This window comes from Salvelinus sp. IW2-2015, unplaced genomic scaffold (genome assembly GCF_002910315.2).
Source record: "Salvelinus sp. IW2-2015 unplaced genomic scaffold, ASM291031v2 Un_scaffold907, whole genome shotgun sequence".
NCBI classification, from domain to species: Eukaryota; Metazoa; Chordata; class Actinopteri; order Salmoniformes; family Salmonidae; genus Salvelinus; species Salvelinus sp. IW2-2015.
Window position 1 is genome coordinate 58000 of NW_019942641.1, and position 14602 is coordinate 72601.

General features: G+C 44.6%; 1 protein-coding gene across 4 annotated transcripts; it reads right to left on the bottom strand.

Moving 5' to 3' along the window:
• Positions 1-1342: 1342 nt before the first annotated feature.
• On the bottom strand, positions 1343-13613 carry LOC112069095 (B-cell receptor CD22-like). 4 transcript variants are annotated; one of them, XM_070438407.1, is made up of 12 exons: positions 13515-13613; positions 12837-12933; positions 10885-11010; positions 4887-4962; positions 4394-4756; positions 3914-4204; positions 3390-3641; positions 2458-2727; positions 2244-2340; positions 2053-2139; positions 1833-1908; positions 1343-1701 (listed from the first exon to the last, which is right to left on the bottom strand). In XM_070438407.1, exons 4-12 carry the CDS (start codon positions 4939-4941, stop codon positions 1636-1638), a joined length of 1557 nt encoding a protein of 518 aa, XP_070294508.1. In that variant the 5' UTR covers positions 4942-4962; positions 10885-11010; positions 12837-12933; positions 13515-13613; the 3' UTR covers positions 1343-1635. The 4 variants fall into 4 exon arrangements, with proteins under 4 accessions (XP_070294508.1, XP_070294507.1, XP_023992152.1 ...); XM_070438406.1 differs by lacking the exon at positions 10885-11010; XM_024136384.2 differs by lacking the exons at positions 10885-11010; positions 12837-12933 and having other exon boundaries at positions 13515-13603.
• Between the last annotated feature and the right edge of the window lie 989 nt (positions 13614-14602).

Genomic DNA, 14602 nt, shown 5'->3' on the forward strand with positions numbered 1-14602 from the left:
ATGGCTAGACGGTACACTGTCCTTCTCTCAGCACATATCAAAGCTGCAGGCTAAGGTTAAATCTAGACTCTATCGTAATCACGCCTCTTTCACCCCTGCTGCCAAACTAACCGCGATTCAGATGACCACCCTAACCATGCTAGATTACGGAGACGTAATTTATAGATTGGCAGGTAAGGGTGCTCTCGAGCGGCTAGATGTTCTTTACCATTCGGCCATCAGATTTGCCACCAATGCTCCTTATAGGACACATCACTGCACTCTATACTACTCTGTAACCTGGTTATCTCTGTATACCCGTCGCAAGACAAACTGGTTGATGCTTATTTATAAAACCCTTTTAGGGAGGAGTGAGGCCTATCTGAGATACCTACTGCAGCCCTCATCCTCCACATACAACACCCGTTGGTCGCTCCTCTTTTTAGTTCACTGCAGCTAGCGACTGGAACGAGCTGCAATAAACACTCAAACTGGACCGTTTTATCTCCATCTCTTCATTCAAAGACTCAATCATGGACACTCTTACTGACAGTTGTGGCTGCTTCACGTGATGTATTGTTGTTTCTACCTTCTTGCCCTTTGTGCTGTTGTCTGTGCCCAATAATGTTTGTACCATGTTTTGTGCTGCTACCATGTTGTGCTGCTGCCATGTTGTGTTTCTACCATGCTGCATTTTCATGTGTTGCTGCCATGCTATGTTGTTGTCTTAGGTCTCTCTTTATGTTGTGTTGTGGTGTCTCTCATCGTGATGTGTTTGTTGTCCTATATTTTTATTTTATTTTTAATCCCAGCCCCCGTCCCCGCAGTAGGCCTTTTGTAAATAAAAAGGTTCTTAACAAGGGCATTTCCTGAAGATTAGAATAATTTAGTAGCATCTCTATGTTTCTCACCCTCTCAATGATGTAGGTAGGAGAACACACCATGCCCACAATTCAATACACTGAATCKATTTATACATTTTTATGCCTTTCAAATCATATGAAGGATTTGTTAAAAAAAATGTTTTGTGAAACAAGCWATTTTTTATTTATTCAGATTTGATCATGTATACAGAGCTACAATCAAAACCTAATAAAAMGAATAATTGTCTGTATTTTGATTTGTATGCCTGTTACTGCAATGTTCTTATAGAGAGGGTCAAGAAATCTAAAGCTACAGTATTTTGACAAAATCAGTATTGTGTAATAGTTCAAACCCTATGGAAAAAAACAGATTTTGAACATCTCCATAAATGAAAGAGCAACCCCAAGCAGAGAAACTGAAAGTCCCACACTCGTATTCTATCCTCAGATTACCCTCAAGACACAATTTCAACAGATAGCTGGGGAAGGGTAAAACAAGCTATTGTTAAATACTGGTTATTTTATTGTGCATATTTAACATTTAGTAAAAACTCACCCAAGCCACAGATAATAAACAAACGCCTTGTAAAAGCCATAACACCAAGCCACAGCCCAAATAAGAAAGTACCATATTCTTATGCCATAAGAACCATAAAGCTACATGAAGCTATCAAATATAAGCAGTCACCTGTTATGCTAAATTGGGTTAAAATGTTAATATTTCACTGGAACATTTTAGAGACTGAATACCATGGCTCTGAGCCAGCTGACTTCCACATTCTTCCTGTTGTGTTCACATGTTACCATAGACTGAATCATCTCCACCCTCACACTCGAATGGGTCGCCATCCTCTTCAGCCTACAGGAAACCAGATCAGAGATATCATCAACAACACCTTTATTGTTTTTTTATATACTTTTATTTAGAGCAACATTTTCTCAGATCTCTACAGCAGCTGTAAATGTATGCAGTAGGCCTACAGTACATACCTCTATGTTGCCATATAGGTGATTGTTGGTGTAGTAGTTTGTGTTGATTTCACTGCTGGTGTCTTTCTGCTCTTTCCTGTGGATACAGTTAGGGCCACTCTCAAATGCATTCTCTTCATTTGATAAGACACTACAAGAGTGAATGTAGGCTAATGGGCTTTAACAACTCATCAGGATGTATACATTATGATCACAGATAGAACAGCCTGTAGAAAAATACCTTGATGTTGAGGGATCTGAGGAAGCACACTTGGATGCATCCATATCCTGCTTACTGGTTACTGGCAGGTCACTACGACTCCTCCCACTGATGAGAAAAATAATGCCAATTAATACAAACAGAACAAAACAGCTAAAAACAAATACAAATCTGCGTAGCTCCCTCCAAAAAGAAATAAAAGAGTAACTTACCCCTTCTTGTTCAATAGGAGAGCTGACATGGGAACTAGTATTACTACCACCACTAATGCAGCAATACCAATTGAAACGTATAGCATCAACATCTTATCTGTCCAAAAACAAATAAATATGATATATTAATGTACAAATAACATCCTTTATAATATCCTTTAATATAGTATGTAATACTTTATTTATGATACACTTCCCCAACTGTTTCCCTTACCATTTGTGGACACAGTGAAGGACAAGGTGGCATTGCCCTGTGTGTTGCTGGCATGGCAGTGGACGGTCTCTGAGAAGCCTAGTGCCCTCTGTAGGATCACCATGGTAACTGACCCATGCCTCTCAAGTCTGGTACTGGGCAGGGTGGGCAGGGGTTCGGCTGGAAGAGACCACTCCACGGTGCCGGGGGGCTCCAAATTCACAATGCACAGACAGGTTACCATGGAGATGTCTGAAGTGCAGGCAGAGCCCACTTTGATCTCAGGGGGGTCTGGGATGAGAATGATGAACAGTTTGGTTTTAACTGAACATGTAGTGCTACATCCTGAAGAYAACGTTCTTAATATTTTATACACAGACATGACATGCTCCTTATGTCAGGATTTGGCCAGGATTGTTCCGGTTTTGGCCACTAGATGCCCCCATTGTGCTTTTTTGACCCTTTTGTTTTCCCTTGTTTCCAGTTATTATTTGCACCTGTGCCTCGTTTCCCTTGAATGTATTTAAACCCTTAGTTTTCCTCAGTTCTTTGCTCTGTGTTTGAATGTTTGCACCCAGCCCTAGCGATGCTGTGAACATTTATTGCGCCAGTAGTACTCTCTTGTGGTACTCTGTTTTTGTTCTCGTTTATTTATTTTTGAGTATKTTTTGAGGCTTTTTCCTGCTGTACCTACCACCTTGTGGGTTTACCTTTTGACTTGGAGGATTACCTTTTTCTCTTGGGATTACTTTTGACGTTGTGGATTTAGATTTTTGCCTGAAGAACTTTCCTTTTTACTTTATTAAAACACCGTCTCAAGTACTGCTGTGTCTGCCTCATCTTCTGGGTTCTGCCGACTATTAATGGCTCAGTTTGCTAAGTTCTCACACCGGAGACCCGAGTTCGTAACCGGGTCCTGACACCTTATTAACAGAATAGCGGAATCTACTTACACTCTACATTGAGCTTCAGTGGGCTGGATTGACCTTGTCCCTCTGTGTTGATGGCAGTGCAGTAGAGGGCTTCAGTGAGTCTGGTCACATTCTCCAGTGTGAGTGTGGGTCCAGTGGTGGGCAGAGGCCCTCTGCTGTTGTGCCAGCGGTAGCTGTGGGCAGCAGGGTTACTGTCACTGGAGCATCTCAGTTCTACAGAGTCTCCCTCCTTCACACTGGACACTCCCTTAACCTTCACATCCACTGGGGCATCTATGAATAACATCATTAGTAAGAATGATATTACTATGTAATAAACATCTTAGGAGAAATTCAGTGGATCAATTACATGCTTTCAATCTATTTAGATTTCAAAAGGGAAGTTTGCTACATCCAGACTTTGGACAAAGTTAATGTTATCTTTTTCGAATAAGTTTTGTTTCTAGTTTCACTTTTGTCATATGCACAGATCTATTCAGTTTTCACAGAAGTGAAAGTGTAATTTACCAAACAATGTTGTTAACACACAGGTGTGGTCCACTTACATTTGACATTGAGAGTTTTCAACGTTTTCGTTGTCTCCCCCCCCCTGTATGCTGCTGTGCAGACCAGAGACTGGTTGTGATCAGTACTGCTGGGGTTAAAGGTCAGGGATGACGTCACTTCCCACTGGCCTTTGGTCAGCTGCTGTGATTGGACACTGGATATTCCGGAGTGGCTCCAGGTGATGCGAGGGGAATCAGATGGGCAGGAGTGAGACACAGAGCAGGAGGCAGATACCTCCTCCCCCACCTTCACCTCCTCCATCACTGACAGAGAGGGGGGGCCTGGAGAGCCTGAAATCAGCAAAGACAGAACAGTTATTGCAGTTCTTTTGAGGTGTGCATCCACGAGTTKTTGGTTCTTRCCTTTCAGCACTATAATTTAAATCAACAAGAAGCTACAGCTATCATTAGGGCAAATAATGGGATACTATAATACAACAATTGAAATTCTCCTTGTCAATTCTTCCCTTGGGAACTTACTGCACACTACAATGGAGACTGTGTCCTCTTTGTATGAATACTTGTTATAGTCTTTGATTTCAATCCTGAAAGTAAAGGGTCCTTCGTCACTGCAATGGAGAGGGTTGATTCTGAGAGAGCAGTTCTTCTGCAGGAGGTCTCCCACCAGCTCTGTACGACCCTTGTAGTCTTGAATGATTTTGGAGCTGTCTTTGTGGTATATAACCTCATTTTTGTCTTTGAGCCAGATGCCAGTGAATTCAGCGGGCTTCTTCTCTGGTTCTGGGTAGTTGAATGAGCAGGGAATCACAATGGGTGAGCCCTGTAGGCCAGAGACTGAGCTGGGCACCTCAGCAGTCCATGACGAGGTATCAACTCCCATCCCTCAAATAGCAGTGGGAAACATTTTAGTAAGAGGTGTTGGACAGTTAGACATGCAACGGACCACACTGGTTAGTTTGAACAAATTCAAAAAAATTATAATAATTGACTATATACAGTATGCAAGCCATACCTCCAAGCCAAAAGCAGTGAGTAAGAAAATGCCACAGCAGTTGTTCAATTCCCATCCCTTCCTTTCAGTGCTGGACCTGCAGGAAAAAGGGAGAAGTTACTCTCCATATAATATTTAATGTTACATATGAGACTTTCAATGTCCAATATCTTGCTTACTATTATCTATCTTGCTGTAGACTTATAACCACCCTTCTTCAGAGACTAAGGGCACTGACATATAAAGGAAATATTACCATCCTGCTCACACATCTAACGTGATTTCTTAATTTTTGGGCTTCACTTATTTTGTCTCTGACTGAAGTTAGCTCTTCCCTTGAGGGTTAACCCCCTAAAGTGTAATGTCTTCGACAAGATTTTTTTCACATTGCCAAACTCAAAGGTTTTCAGAAGCTAAAAGGTGAAATCTCTTGAAATTAGCATAAAATCTTATGGCTGTTTCTGTACCAATTCCCCATGTTAACTTTAGTCAGGACTATTACACTCAGTACCACTAAAACCACATGATTAAATCAAGCTTTTTGTCATATCAATTGCAATTCACAATTTTCTTCAAACAATGTACTTGTGATCAAATCTTTCACATCCTGTGGTGTATCATGATCTGTGCCGTAATTCGACTACATATTTCACTAATCTGACGCTTGGCATTGATAAAGGTCATTAGCCACTCGCAATTCTAAATACAATAACCATGGCCGTAGCTACATACAGGTAAGAGGACACAGAGGTCCGGACCTCTGTAATTGTTTCAGTCGGGTCTCAACTTACTGTTGAAAGTTAGAATAGTAGAATACGAAAGGTGCATTTTTTTTATTGGTTGTTCATCAGCAGTTTTCTTCTTGTTATATGTCACTCACTGACAGTCACTCAATTAGCCCATGTCAGTATTTTTCAAAAGATTGGTTAATTAGTCTAGCCAGCTATCTAAACTTGTTGTAATAATGGCTGAATTACCGACCGGGTACACAGGGGCTATGTCCTCCAGGGAGCCCACATTGATTTTGTTACTTACTCTCACCCAGATATCATAGGTAATGGCAAAATGTGTAGAATTGCAGGAAATTAGCTGTACAACTCCATCACAACAGATTCCTAACAGATCCCTCTGTACGTATTAAATTATAGTTTTTAATCCCGGTGCTAAATTAATGTGAGTTAATGTGTAGCGTCTAATTGTATAGCTAATTGGCTATGTGTTTGTAGATCAACTGAGGTGAATGAACCTACAGCAATCAAGGTGATAATGGCTGGGGTCATTTTTATTTGTTTCACCTGTTCTCCAAATAGCATTTGAGAGATTTATGTTATTTTATAGAAATGCAGTAAATGAGTAAAGCCCCTCTGGGTTGCACATCTCTCCCTTGTGTTAAATAATTACATTTTAATGATAACATATTCACATAGGAACTCACTTGGTGAAGGCCACAGGACTGAAAATGTATGAATGCAAACACCAGGTCTCTGTCACTAACAAATACAGTCATGGGTGGTAACTGTACAATTCACTCGAAAGGCAGGGCACTTTGGAAATATGCAAATAAGGTGTTACACATTAGCAGTGTGTTAATTTAACACTGATGTGGACCTGTACAGACACAGGAACAGTATTAAATGTAACGCTCTCAGTGTMGATGTAACACTGTGCAYTTTGCTGTGAACAATTCAATTCAATTCAATTTTTTATGATAGATTTTTTGGACTGTCTGTTTTGCCATATATGAATGTGTTAATCAATGCCTTTCTATGGCCTATAGTAATAAAGGCCAAATTCAATGTTTTATATATGTCATGTCTAATCCCTCCTCCCCTCCGGTATTCGACGTCACCGGTTTACTGACCACTGGTCCTGGCATTCATCATTACGCACACCTGRGCTTCATCAATAGGCACGCCTGGACTCCATCACTTCACTGATTACCTATTGACTATGTGTTTCATGTCTGTACGCTACTTGTGTATCTTGTATTGTTCCATTTATGATTAAACTCACCACCTGCACTTGCATCCCGACTCCCAGCGTCCACGTTACAGAATATTGCCTCACCAAATGGAAGCAGCAGGAAACCAGGACATCTCCCAGACGGTAGACGAACAGGGATATCTACTTTGTAAGCACCACGACCAGCTGGCGCAACTGGGGATGGCTATGGAAGAGGTTCTTCGCAGTTTTCAACGTCTCAAACATGCCCGAGAGGCATTGCCTTCCACTAACGGAGGGTAGTCTGCCACCAGTCGACCCAGCGATCCAGCACATCAGTCCGCCCAGGTCAGCAATGCCCATTATTATTATTTTGCGCATCAGATGGGAGCCCCCACCACTAATAGGTCCTAGGTTGCCACGGTTATTTCTCTGCCGACTGGACGGGCGTTTGAGTGGGCTATGGCCGRCTGGGAGAGAGGGGAGGAGATGGCTTCGCATGAGGGGGTTCATGGCTCTGTTCAGAGGTATTTTTAATCAACCACCGGAGGGCAGAGAGGGGGATGAGCGCCTACTCCAACTACGGCAGGATGACCAACTCACCTTCTGGACAGTAGCAACATCCAGCGGATGGAATAAACCGGCGCTCAGTATGCTCTTCTGAAGAGGACTGCGCAAGGAGGTCCAAACGGAACTGGCATGTCGTGACGACAGGACTTGTTTTCCTGTTCCCTCGTGTCGTAGCCCCTGTGGTCTGGGACATAGATGTAGACATTAACCAGGCTCTGGAGGGAACCCGCTCCCACTACTTCCCTTGGCACACACAGTTGTTGTCGCTGGGCATCCTGTGATGACCCGTGCTATACAATCACTCTCCGAAAAGTATTGGTGGCCCACCTTGGTGCAGGACATTACTCTCTACGTCAACTCCTGTTCTGTGTGTTCCCAAACTCAGTCTCCCGGCACGCTCCAGCAGGGAAACTCCTTCCACTTCTCGTGCCTCAGCGTCCCTMGCCTCATCTGTCCATTGACTTTGTTACCGATCTCCCCTCCTCTGACGGTTTCACCATCATTCTGGTGGTTGTGGACAGATTTTCTAAATCATGCCGACTTATTCCTCTCTCTGGTCTCCCTACCTCTCTCCAGGTGGCTGAGGCACTGTTCCAGCAGGTCTTTCAGGCACTACGGCCTTCCGGAGGACATCGTCTCCAACTGTGGCCCCCAATTCATGTCACAGGTATGGAGGGCTTTCATGGAAAAACTGGGGGACATGTTCAGCCTCACTTCCGGGTACCGGKCTCAGTCCAACGGGCAGGTGGAGAGGATGAACCAGGAGCTGGGGAGGTTCCTGAGGAGTCACTGCCAGGACCGGCAGGGAGAGTGGGCCCAATTCCTTCCCTGGGCGGAATACGTCCAATTCAATATGTCACTCCTCCACCGGGCTTACTCCCTTCTAGTGTGTCCTGGAATATTAGCCGGCCCTGGCTCTGTGGACTCCGAGCCAGACCGAGACCCCTGCGGTGGACGAATGGTTCCGGCATGCAGAGGAGGTTCGGAGTGAAGGTCATGTGAGGCTCAAGCGTGCCGTCCGTTACCAGAAGGAGCAGGAGGATCGCCACCGCAGTGAGGTACCCGTGTTCKATCCTGGTGATCGTGTCTGATTCTCCACCAGGAACCTCCCACTCTGAATGCCCTGCAAGAAGCTGAGCCCCCAGTTTGAGTTTGTGACTTGTTAAGTCTAGGTATATGTATGTCTATGGTGGCCTGAATTGGTTCCCAATCAGAGGCAGCTAATTATCGTTGTCTCTGATTGGGGGTCATATTTAGGTTGCCATTTTCCCTTTTGGTTTTGTGGGTTCTTGATCTATGTTTCGTTGCCTGTATGCACTATCCATATTAGCTTCACGGTTCGTTTTGTTATTTTGTTRGTTTTGTTCAGTGTTCATTCTTTTAATAAAGAAGAATGTACGCTTACCACGCTGCGCCTTGGTCTCTTCCTTACGACGGCCGTGACAGAAGAACCCACCACAAAAGGACCAAGCAGCGTGTGAATGAGGAGCGGACATCCTGGGCCCGGGAGAAAGATGAGTGAAGGACATCCTGGACCTGGGAGGAGGTAATGGCAGGGGACAAGACCTTGCCATGGAAGCAGGTGGAGGTAGCACAGGAGAAACGGCGARGATACGAGGGGACACGGTTAGCAAGGAAGCCCAAGAGGCAGCCCCAAGATTTTTTTGGGGGGGAGGCACACGAGGAGATTGGCTGAGTCAGGTTGGAGACCTGAGCCAACTCCTCGTGCTTACTGTGGGGAGCGTGTAACTGGTCAGGCACCGTGTTATGCAGAGATGAGCACGGTGTCTCCAGTTCGCAGTCTTAGCCCAGTGCGCTCTATTCCAGCTCCTCGCATTTGCCGGGCTAGAATGGGCATCCAGCCAGGACGGATGGTGCTGGCTCAGCGCTCCTGGTCTCCAGTATACTTCCTTGGACCAGGATATCCTGCGCCGGCTCTGCGTACTGTGTCTAAGGTGCGTCTGCACAGCCCAGTGTGTCCTGTGCTAGRGCCCCGCACTTGCCGGGCTCAAGTGAGCATCCAGCCAGGACGCATTGTGCCAGCTCTACGCTGCAGATCTCCAGTGTGCCTCCACAGTCCAGTACGTCCTGTGCCTCCTCTCCGCACTCGCCCTGAGGTGCGTGTCCTCAGCCCGGTACCACCAGTTCCGGCACCACGCATCAGGCCTCCAGTGCACTTCCACAGTCCAGTACGGCCTGTGCCTCTTCCCCGCACTCGCCCTGAGATGCGTGTCCTCTGCCCGGTACCACCAGTTCCGGCACCACGCATCAGGCCTCCAGTGCACTTCCACAGTCCAATACGGCCTGTGCCTCTTCGCCGCACTTGCCCAAGGGTGCGTGTCCTCAGCCCGGTACCACCAGTTCCGGCACCACGCATCAGGCTTCCAGTGCGCTTCCATAGTCCAGAGCTTCCGGCGACAGTACCCAGTCCAGAGCTTCCGGCGACAGTACCCAGTCCAGAGCTTCCGGCGACAGTACCCAGTCCAGAGCTTCCGGCGACAGTACCCAGTCGCAGAGCTTCCGGCAACAGTACCCAGTCCAGAGCTTCCGGCCACAGTACCCAGTCCAGAGCTTCCGGCGACGATTCACAGTTGGAACCTCCGGCGACGTTTCACAGTCCGGAACCTCCAATGACGGGCCACAGTCCGGAACCTCCAACGACGGGCTACAGTCCGGAACCTCCAACGACGGGCCACAGTTCGGAACCTCCTACGACGGGCCACAGTCCGGAACCTCCTACGACGGGCCACAGTCCGGAACCTCCTAAGACGGGCCACAGTCCGGAACCTCCAGCGACGATCTCCAGTCCGGAGCCTCCAGCGACGATCCCCAGTCCGGAGCCTCCAGCGATGGTCCCCGGCCCGGGGTCTCCGGCGACGGTCCCGGCCCGGGGTCTCCGGCGAGGGTCCCCGGTCCGAGGCCTCCGGCGAGGGTCCCCGGTCCGGGGCTCCGGCGATGATCCGCAGTCCAGAGCCTCCGACGATAATCCACGGTCTGGATCTACAAAGGCGGAGGGATCAGTGTAAAGAGAAGGGGGCGGCGTCCAGAACCAGAGCTGCCACTAGGGTAGATCCCCACCCGGACCCACCCCTATAAGTTCAGGTTTGCGGTCGGGAGTCCGCACCTTTGGGCGGGGGGGGGGTACTGTCACGCCTGACCTTAGTTATCTATGTTTTTCTTTATTATTTTGGTTCGGTCAGGGTGTGACGAGGGTGGGTATGCTTGTTTTGTATTGTCTAGGGTTTTTGTATGTCTAGGGGTTTTGGTAAGTCTCGGTATATGTATGTCTATGGTGGCCTGAATTGGTTCCCAATCAGAGGCAGCTGTTTATCGTTGTCTCTGATTGGGGATCATATTTAGGTTGCCATTTTCCCTTTTGGTTTTGTGGGTTCTTGATCTATGTTTAGTTGCCTGTATGCACTATCCATATTAGCTTCACAGTTCYTTTTGTTATTTTGTTCGTTTTGTTCAGTGTTCGTTCTTTTAATAAAGAAGAATGTACGCTTACCACCCTGCGCCTTGGTCTCCTCCTTACGACGGTGTAACGACTTTCCTCTTCTTCTGACGAGGAGTAAGAGATATCGGACCAATATGCAGCGTGGTAAGTGTCCATTTTAATATGCAAAACTGAACACTACAAAAATACAAAATAACAAAGTGAATGAACAAATGAAAATCGAAACAGTCCCGTATGGTACAGACACAGGAAACAACCACCCACAAAACACAATAGACAACAGGCTACCTAAATATGGTTCCCAATCAGAGACAACGACTAACACCTGCCTCTGATTGAGAACCATACTAGGCCAAACACATAGAAATAGAACAACAGAACAAAACATAGAAAAAACAACATAGAATGCCCACCCCAACTCACGCCCTGACCAAACTAAAATAAAGACATAAAAAAGGAACTAAGGTCAGAACGTGACAGACGGCTGTGACACTTTGATTGATTTAACCCCCTAAAGTGTAATGTCTTATAAAATATCGATTTTGACTTTTTATCCCACATTGCCAAACGCAGACTTTCAGAAGCTAAGTGTGAATTCTCTTGAAATTAGTTTTAAATCTTATAAAAATGTATCTTGTACCATTCCACCCTCTCACTTTAGTCATTATTCACACTCAGTTAGTACGACTAACAGCACATGATTAAATCAAACTGTTTGTCATATGCATTGCAATTCACAATTTCATTCAAACAATGTACTTGTGATCAAGTCTTTCACAGTCTGTATCACGATTTTGCTGTGACCATAGAATTGGGAATAGAATACTAGAATGGACATGAAAGGTCTTATAAAAGGTCAGCCATTTTGGTCAGGGAGTTGGTCAACCATGGTCAGCCAGTGTGCTGTGATAACTATTCCACTTACACTAGCCAGCCAGTTTAAGTGGAATGGTTCCATTTTTTATTTTTTATTAACTGTCAATATGCCAACATACTGGCTGACATCAGTTGATGATAGGACTTAGACAAGTGGTAAATGRAACAAGTACTGACATTATGTCAAAGAATAAGACACAGCTTTCTAAGAAAACAAACATTGAGACATTGGTCTATTTACATATATTTAAGAGGCTATTTATACAGAATAGGTGTATATAACCTATATATACACTGTCGTTTATAATGATATGACAATATTGAAGGTTAACAATAATTATGTTACACAATTTCTTATATATCACATGCCTTCTATTTTCCTGCAAAAGTAAAAGCAGGTAATGCATCACCTATGCCTCTACTGCCATTCATTCCAATTAGACTGGTTTGGATTTCTCCCTGACCACAATTGCTTCCATTTTCATACATTCTGGAACTGTGAGGGTTTATGACATAGCCCCTCTAGTAATTTAATAGAATCTCTACGGCTGTGACTAGGTAGAAATATTTCACTAATCTATCTTTTAATATTGGTAAAGATCATTAGTAAAACTAAGTYCATGCTCTTCAACCGAATGCTGCCCGCACCCACCCGCCCGACTAGCATCACTACACTGGACGGTTCTGACTTAGAATATGTGGACAACTACAAATACCTATATGTCTGGTTAGACTGCAAACTCTCCTTTCAGACTCACATTAAGCATCTCCAATCCCAAAATTAAATCTAGAATCAGCTTCCTATATCGCAACAAAGCCTCCTTCACTCATGCTGCCAAACATACCCTCGTAAAACTGACTATACTACCAATCCTCGACTTCGGCGATGTCATTTACAAAATAGCCTCCAACACTCTACTCAGCAAACTGGATGTAGTCTATCACAGTGCCATCCGTTTTGTCACCAAGGCCCCATATACTACCCACCACTGCGACCTGTACTCTCTCGTTGGCTGGCCCTCACTACATATCCGTTGCCAAACCCACTGGCTCCAGGTCATCCATAAGTCTATGCTAGGTAAAGCCCCGCCTTATCTCAGCTCACTGGTCACCATAGCAACACCCACCTGTTGCACGCGCTCCAGCAGGGCATATTTCACTGGTCATCCCCAAAGCCAACACTTCCTTTGGCCGCCTTTTCTTCCAGTTCTCTGCTGCCAATGACTGGAAAGAATTGCAAAAATCACCGAAACTGGAGTCTCATATTTCCCTCTCTAACTTTAAGCATCAGCTGTCAGAGCAGCTTACCGATCACTGTACCTGTACACAGCCAATCTTTAAATAGCACACCTAACTACCTCATCCCCATATTGTTACTTATCCTATTGCTATTTTGCACCCCAGTATCTCTACTTGCACATCGTCATCTGCACATCTATCACTCCAGTGTTAATGCTAAATTGTAATTATTTTGCCTCTATGGCCTTTTAATTGCCTTACCTCCCTACTCTTCTACATTTGCACACACTGTARATAMATTTTTCTATTGTSTTATTGACTGTAGGTTTGTTTATGTGTAACTTTGTGTTGTTGTTTTTTTTGTCGCACTGCTTWGCTTRATCTTGGCCAGGTCGCAGTTGTAAATAAGAACTTGTTCTCAACTGGCCTACCTGGTTAAATAAAGGTGTAAATAAAAATAAATAAAATAAAAATGAGTCATGCCCAATTCTAAACAGTTCCAAGCAACAACAAAAAACTGCATACAGTATATCCTAAACTAACACAATTATTAAAATAGTCTTTACCTTATAACAATGTCCGGTCTTCAAGTAGATGTGTGTATGGTGAGAAAGTGTTGTTTGTCATGTAGGGCTTTTCGAATCAAGTTGAGCAGTGACTCAATCAGGAAGTAACAAGAGGTCTAATTGTAGGACCGCATACATAGATAACGGTTATCGCGCCTGAATGCATCGACTAAAACATGCCCATTAACATGATAAAGTGTCAAATGTTACAGTGAGTAATTAAAAGATTACAAGCAAAGAACATGCTGAACACAAATGCTGAAGCAGTTTTATTGTATTCCTGAGTGTAGCTGACCCTTCGATGCTATCAACATCAAAACCCCTATGGGTGTCCTATTTTAGTCTTTCAGTGGCTATGTGTTGCATGTATTAGCCTACACAGGATGTGTCTTCATTATTCTATGTATTCTTGGGGAGTGAGAGAGTACAATCTATGGAGASAACAGTAGAGAATCAYACCAAAGGCCTTGTGTAGGTCTACTATTTTCATACCACCCCTTGGTACCTCTCATGTTCTGTCTATGTAAAATATCTGATATATTCATATTCTGGGTACTGTAGTCATATGGTAAAGAGGAAAGTCTGACTTCCATGTGCAAAGTATAGTGGGGTGGAAAATTCCAACTCCAACGAATGAGGCGAAAAGAATTGCCAGTGTGTACATATTAATCAAAATATAATTTTAACACTGCAAATTTAACATAATTAAATAGAGTKAAAATGTGTTTTTAGTAAGTCTTGACCTAAAGACATTGCTGTCTCGACTTTRAATGTCCCAAATAGACTCAGAAATGATTTAGTTAATTTAGAAAGTTCGTSCCAATATTCGAACAGAGGTATTCTTCCAGTGTTCACTTCTTTACTGTTTAGATGTCCATGGTAGTGTCAGTGTTTCTTTCCTGGGTGACTCAGGAGTTCTGGGCGTCCACAAAGGCTGGTTTGCACATCTCTCCCTTGTTCAGGCAGAATCTGCTGGTTTCAGGGCATGGGATAGGCAGGTGGACGTAACGGATGCAGCTGCTCCTAGTGAGACGCTGCAGCTTGTTCCCGGCACAGCCATGCTTGGGGACCGCTAACAAATCCTCTTC

Bases quoted from the DNA above. Each gene is read 5' to 3' on its own strand.
- LOC112069095 (XM_070438406.1), bottom strand. From the start codon at position 4,941: ATGGGAATTGAACAACTGCTGTGGCATTTTCTTACTCACTGCTTTTGG. The intron at 3,642-3,913 runs GTAAGTGGACCA...TGTTATTCATAG, and splicing joins GAAAACTCTCAATGTCAAAT to ATGCCCCAGTGGATGTGAAG. The intron at 1,702-1,832 runs GTATGTACTGTA...GGTTTCCTGTAG, and splicing joins ACCTATATGGCAACATAGAG to GCTGAAGAGGATGGCGACCC.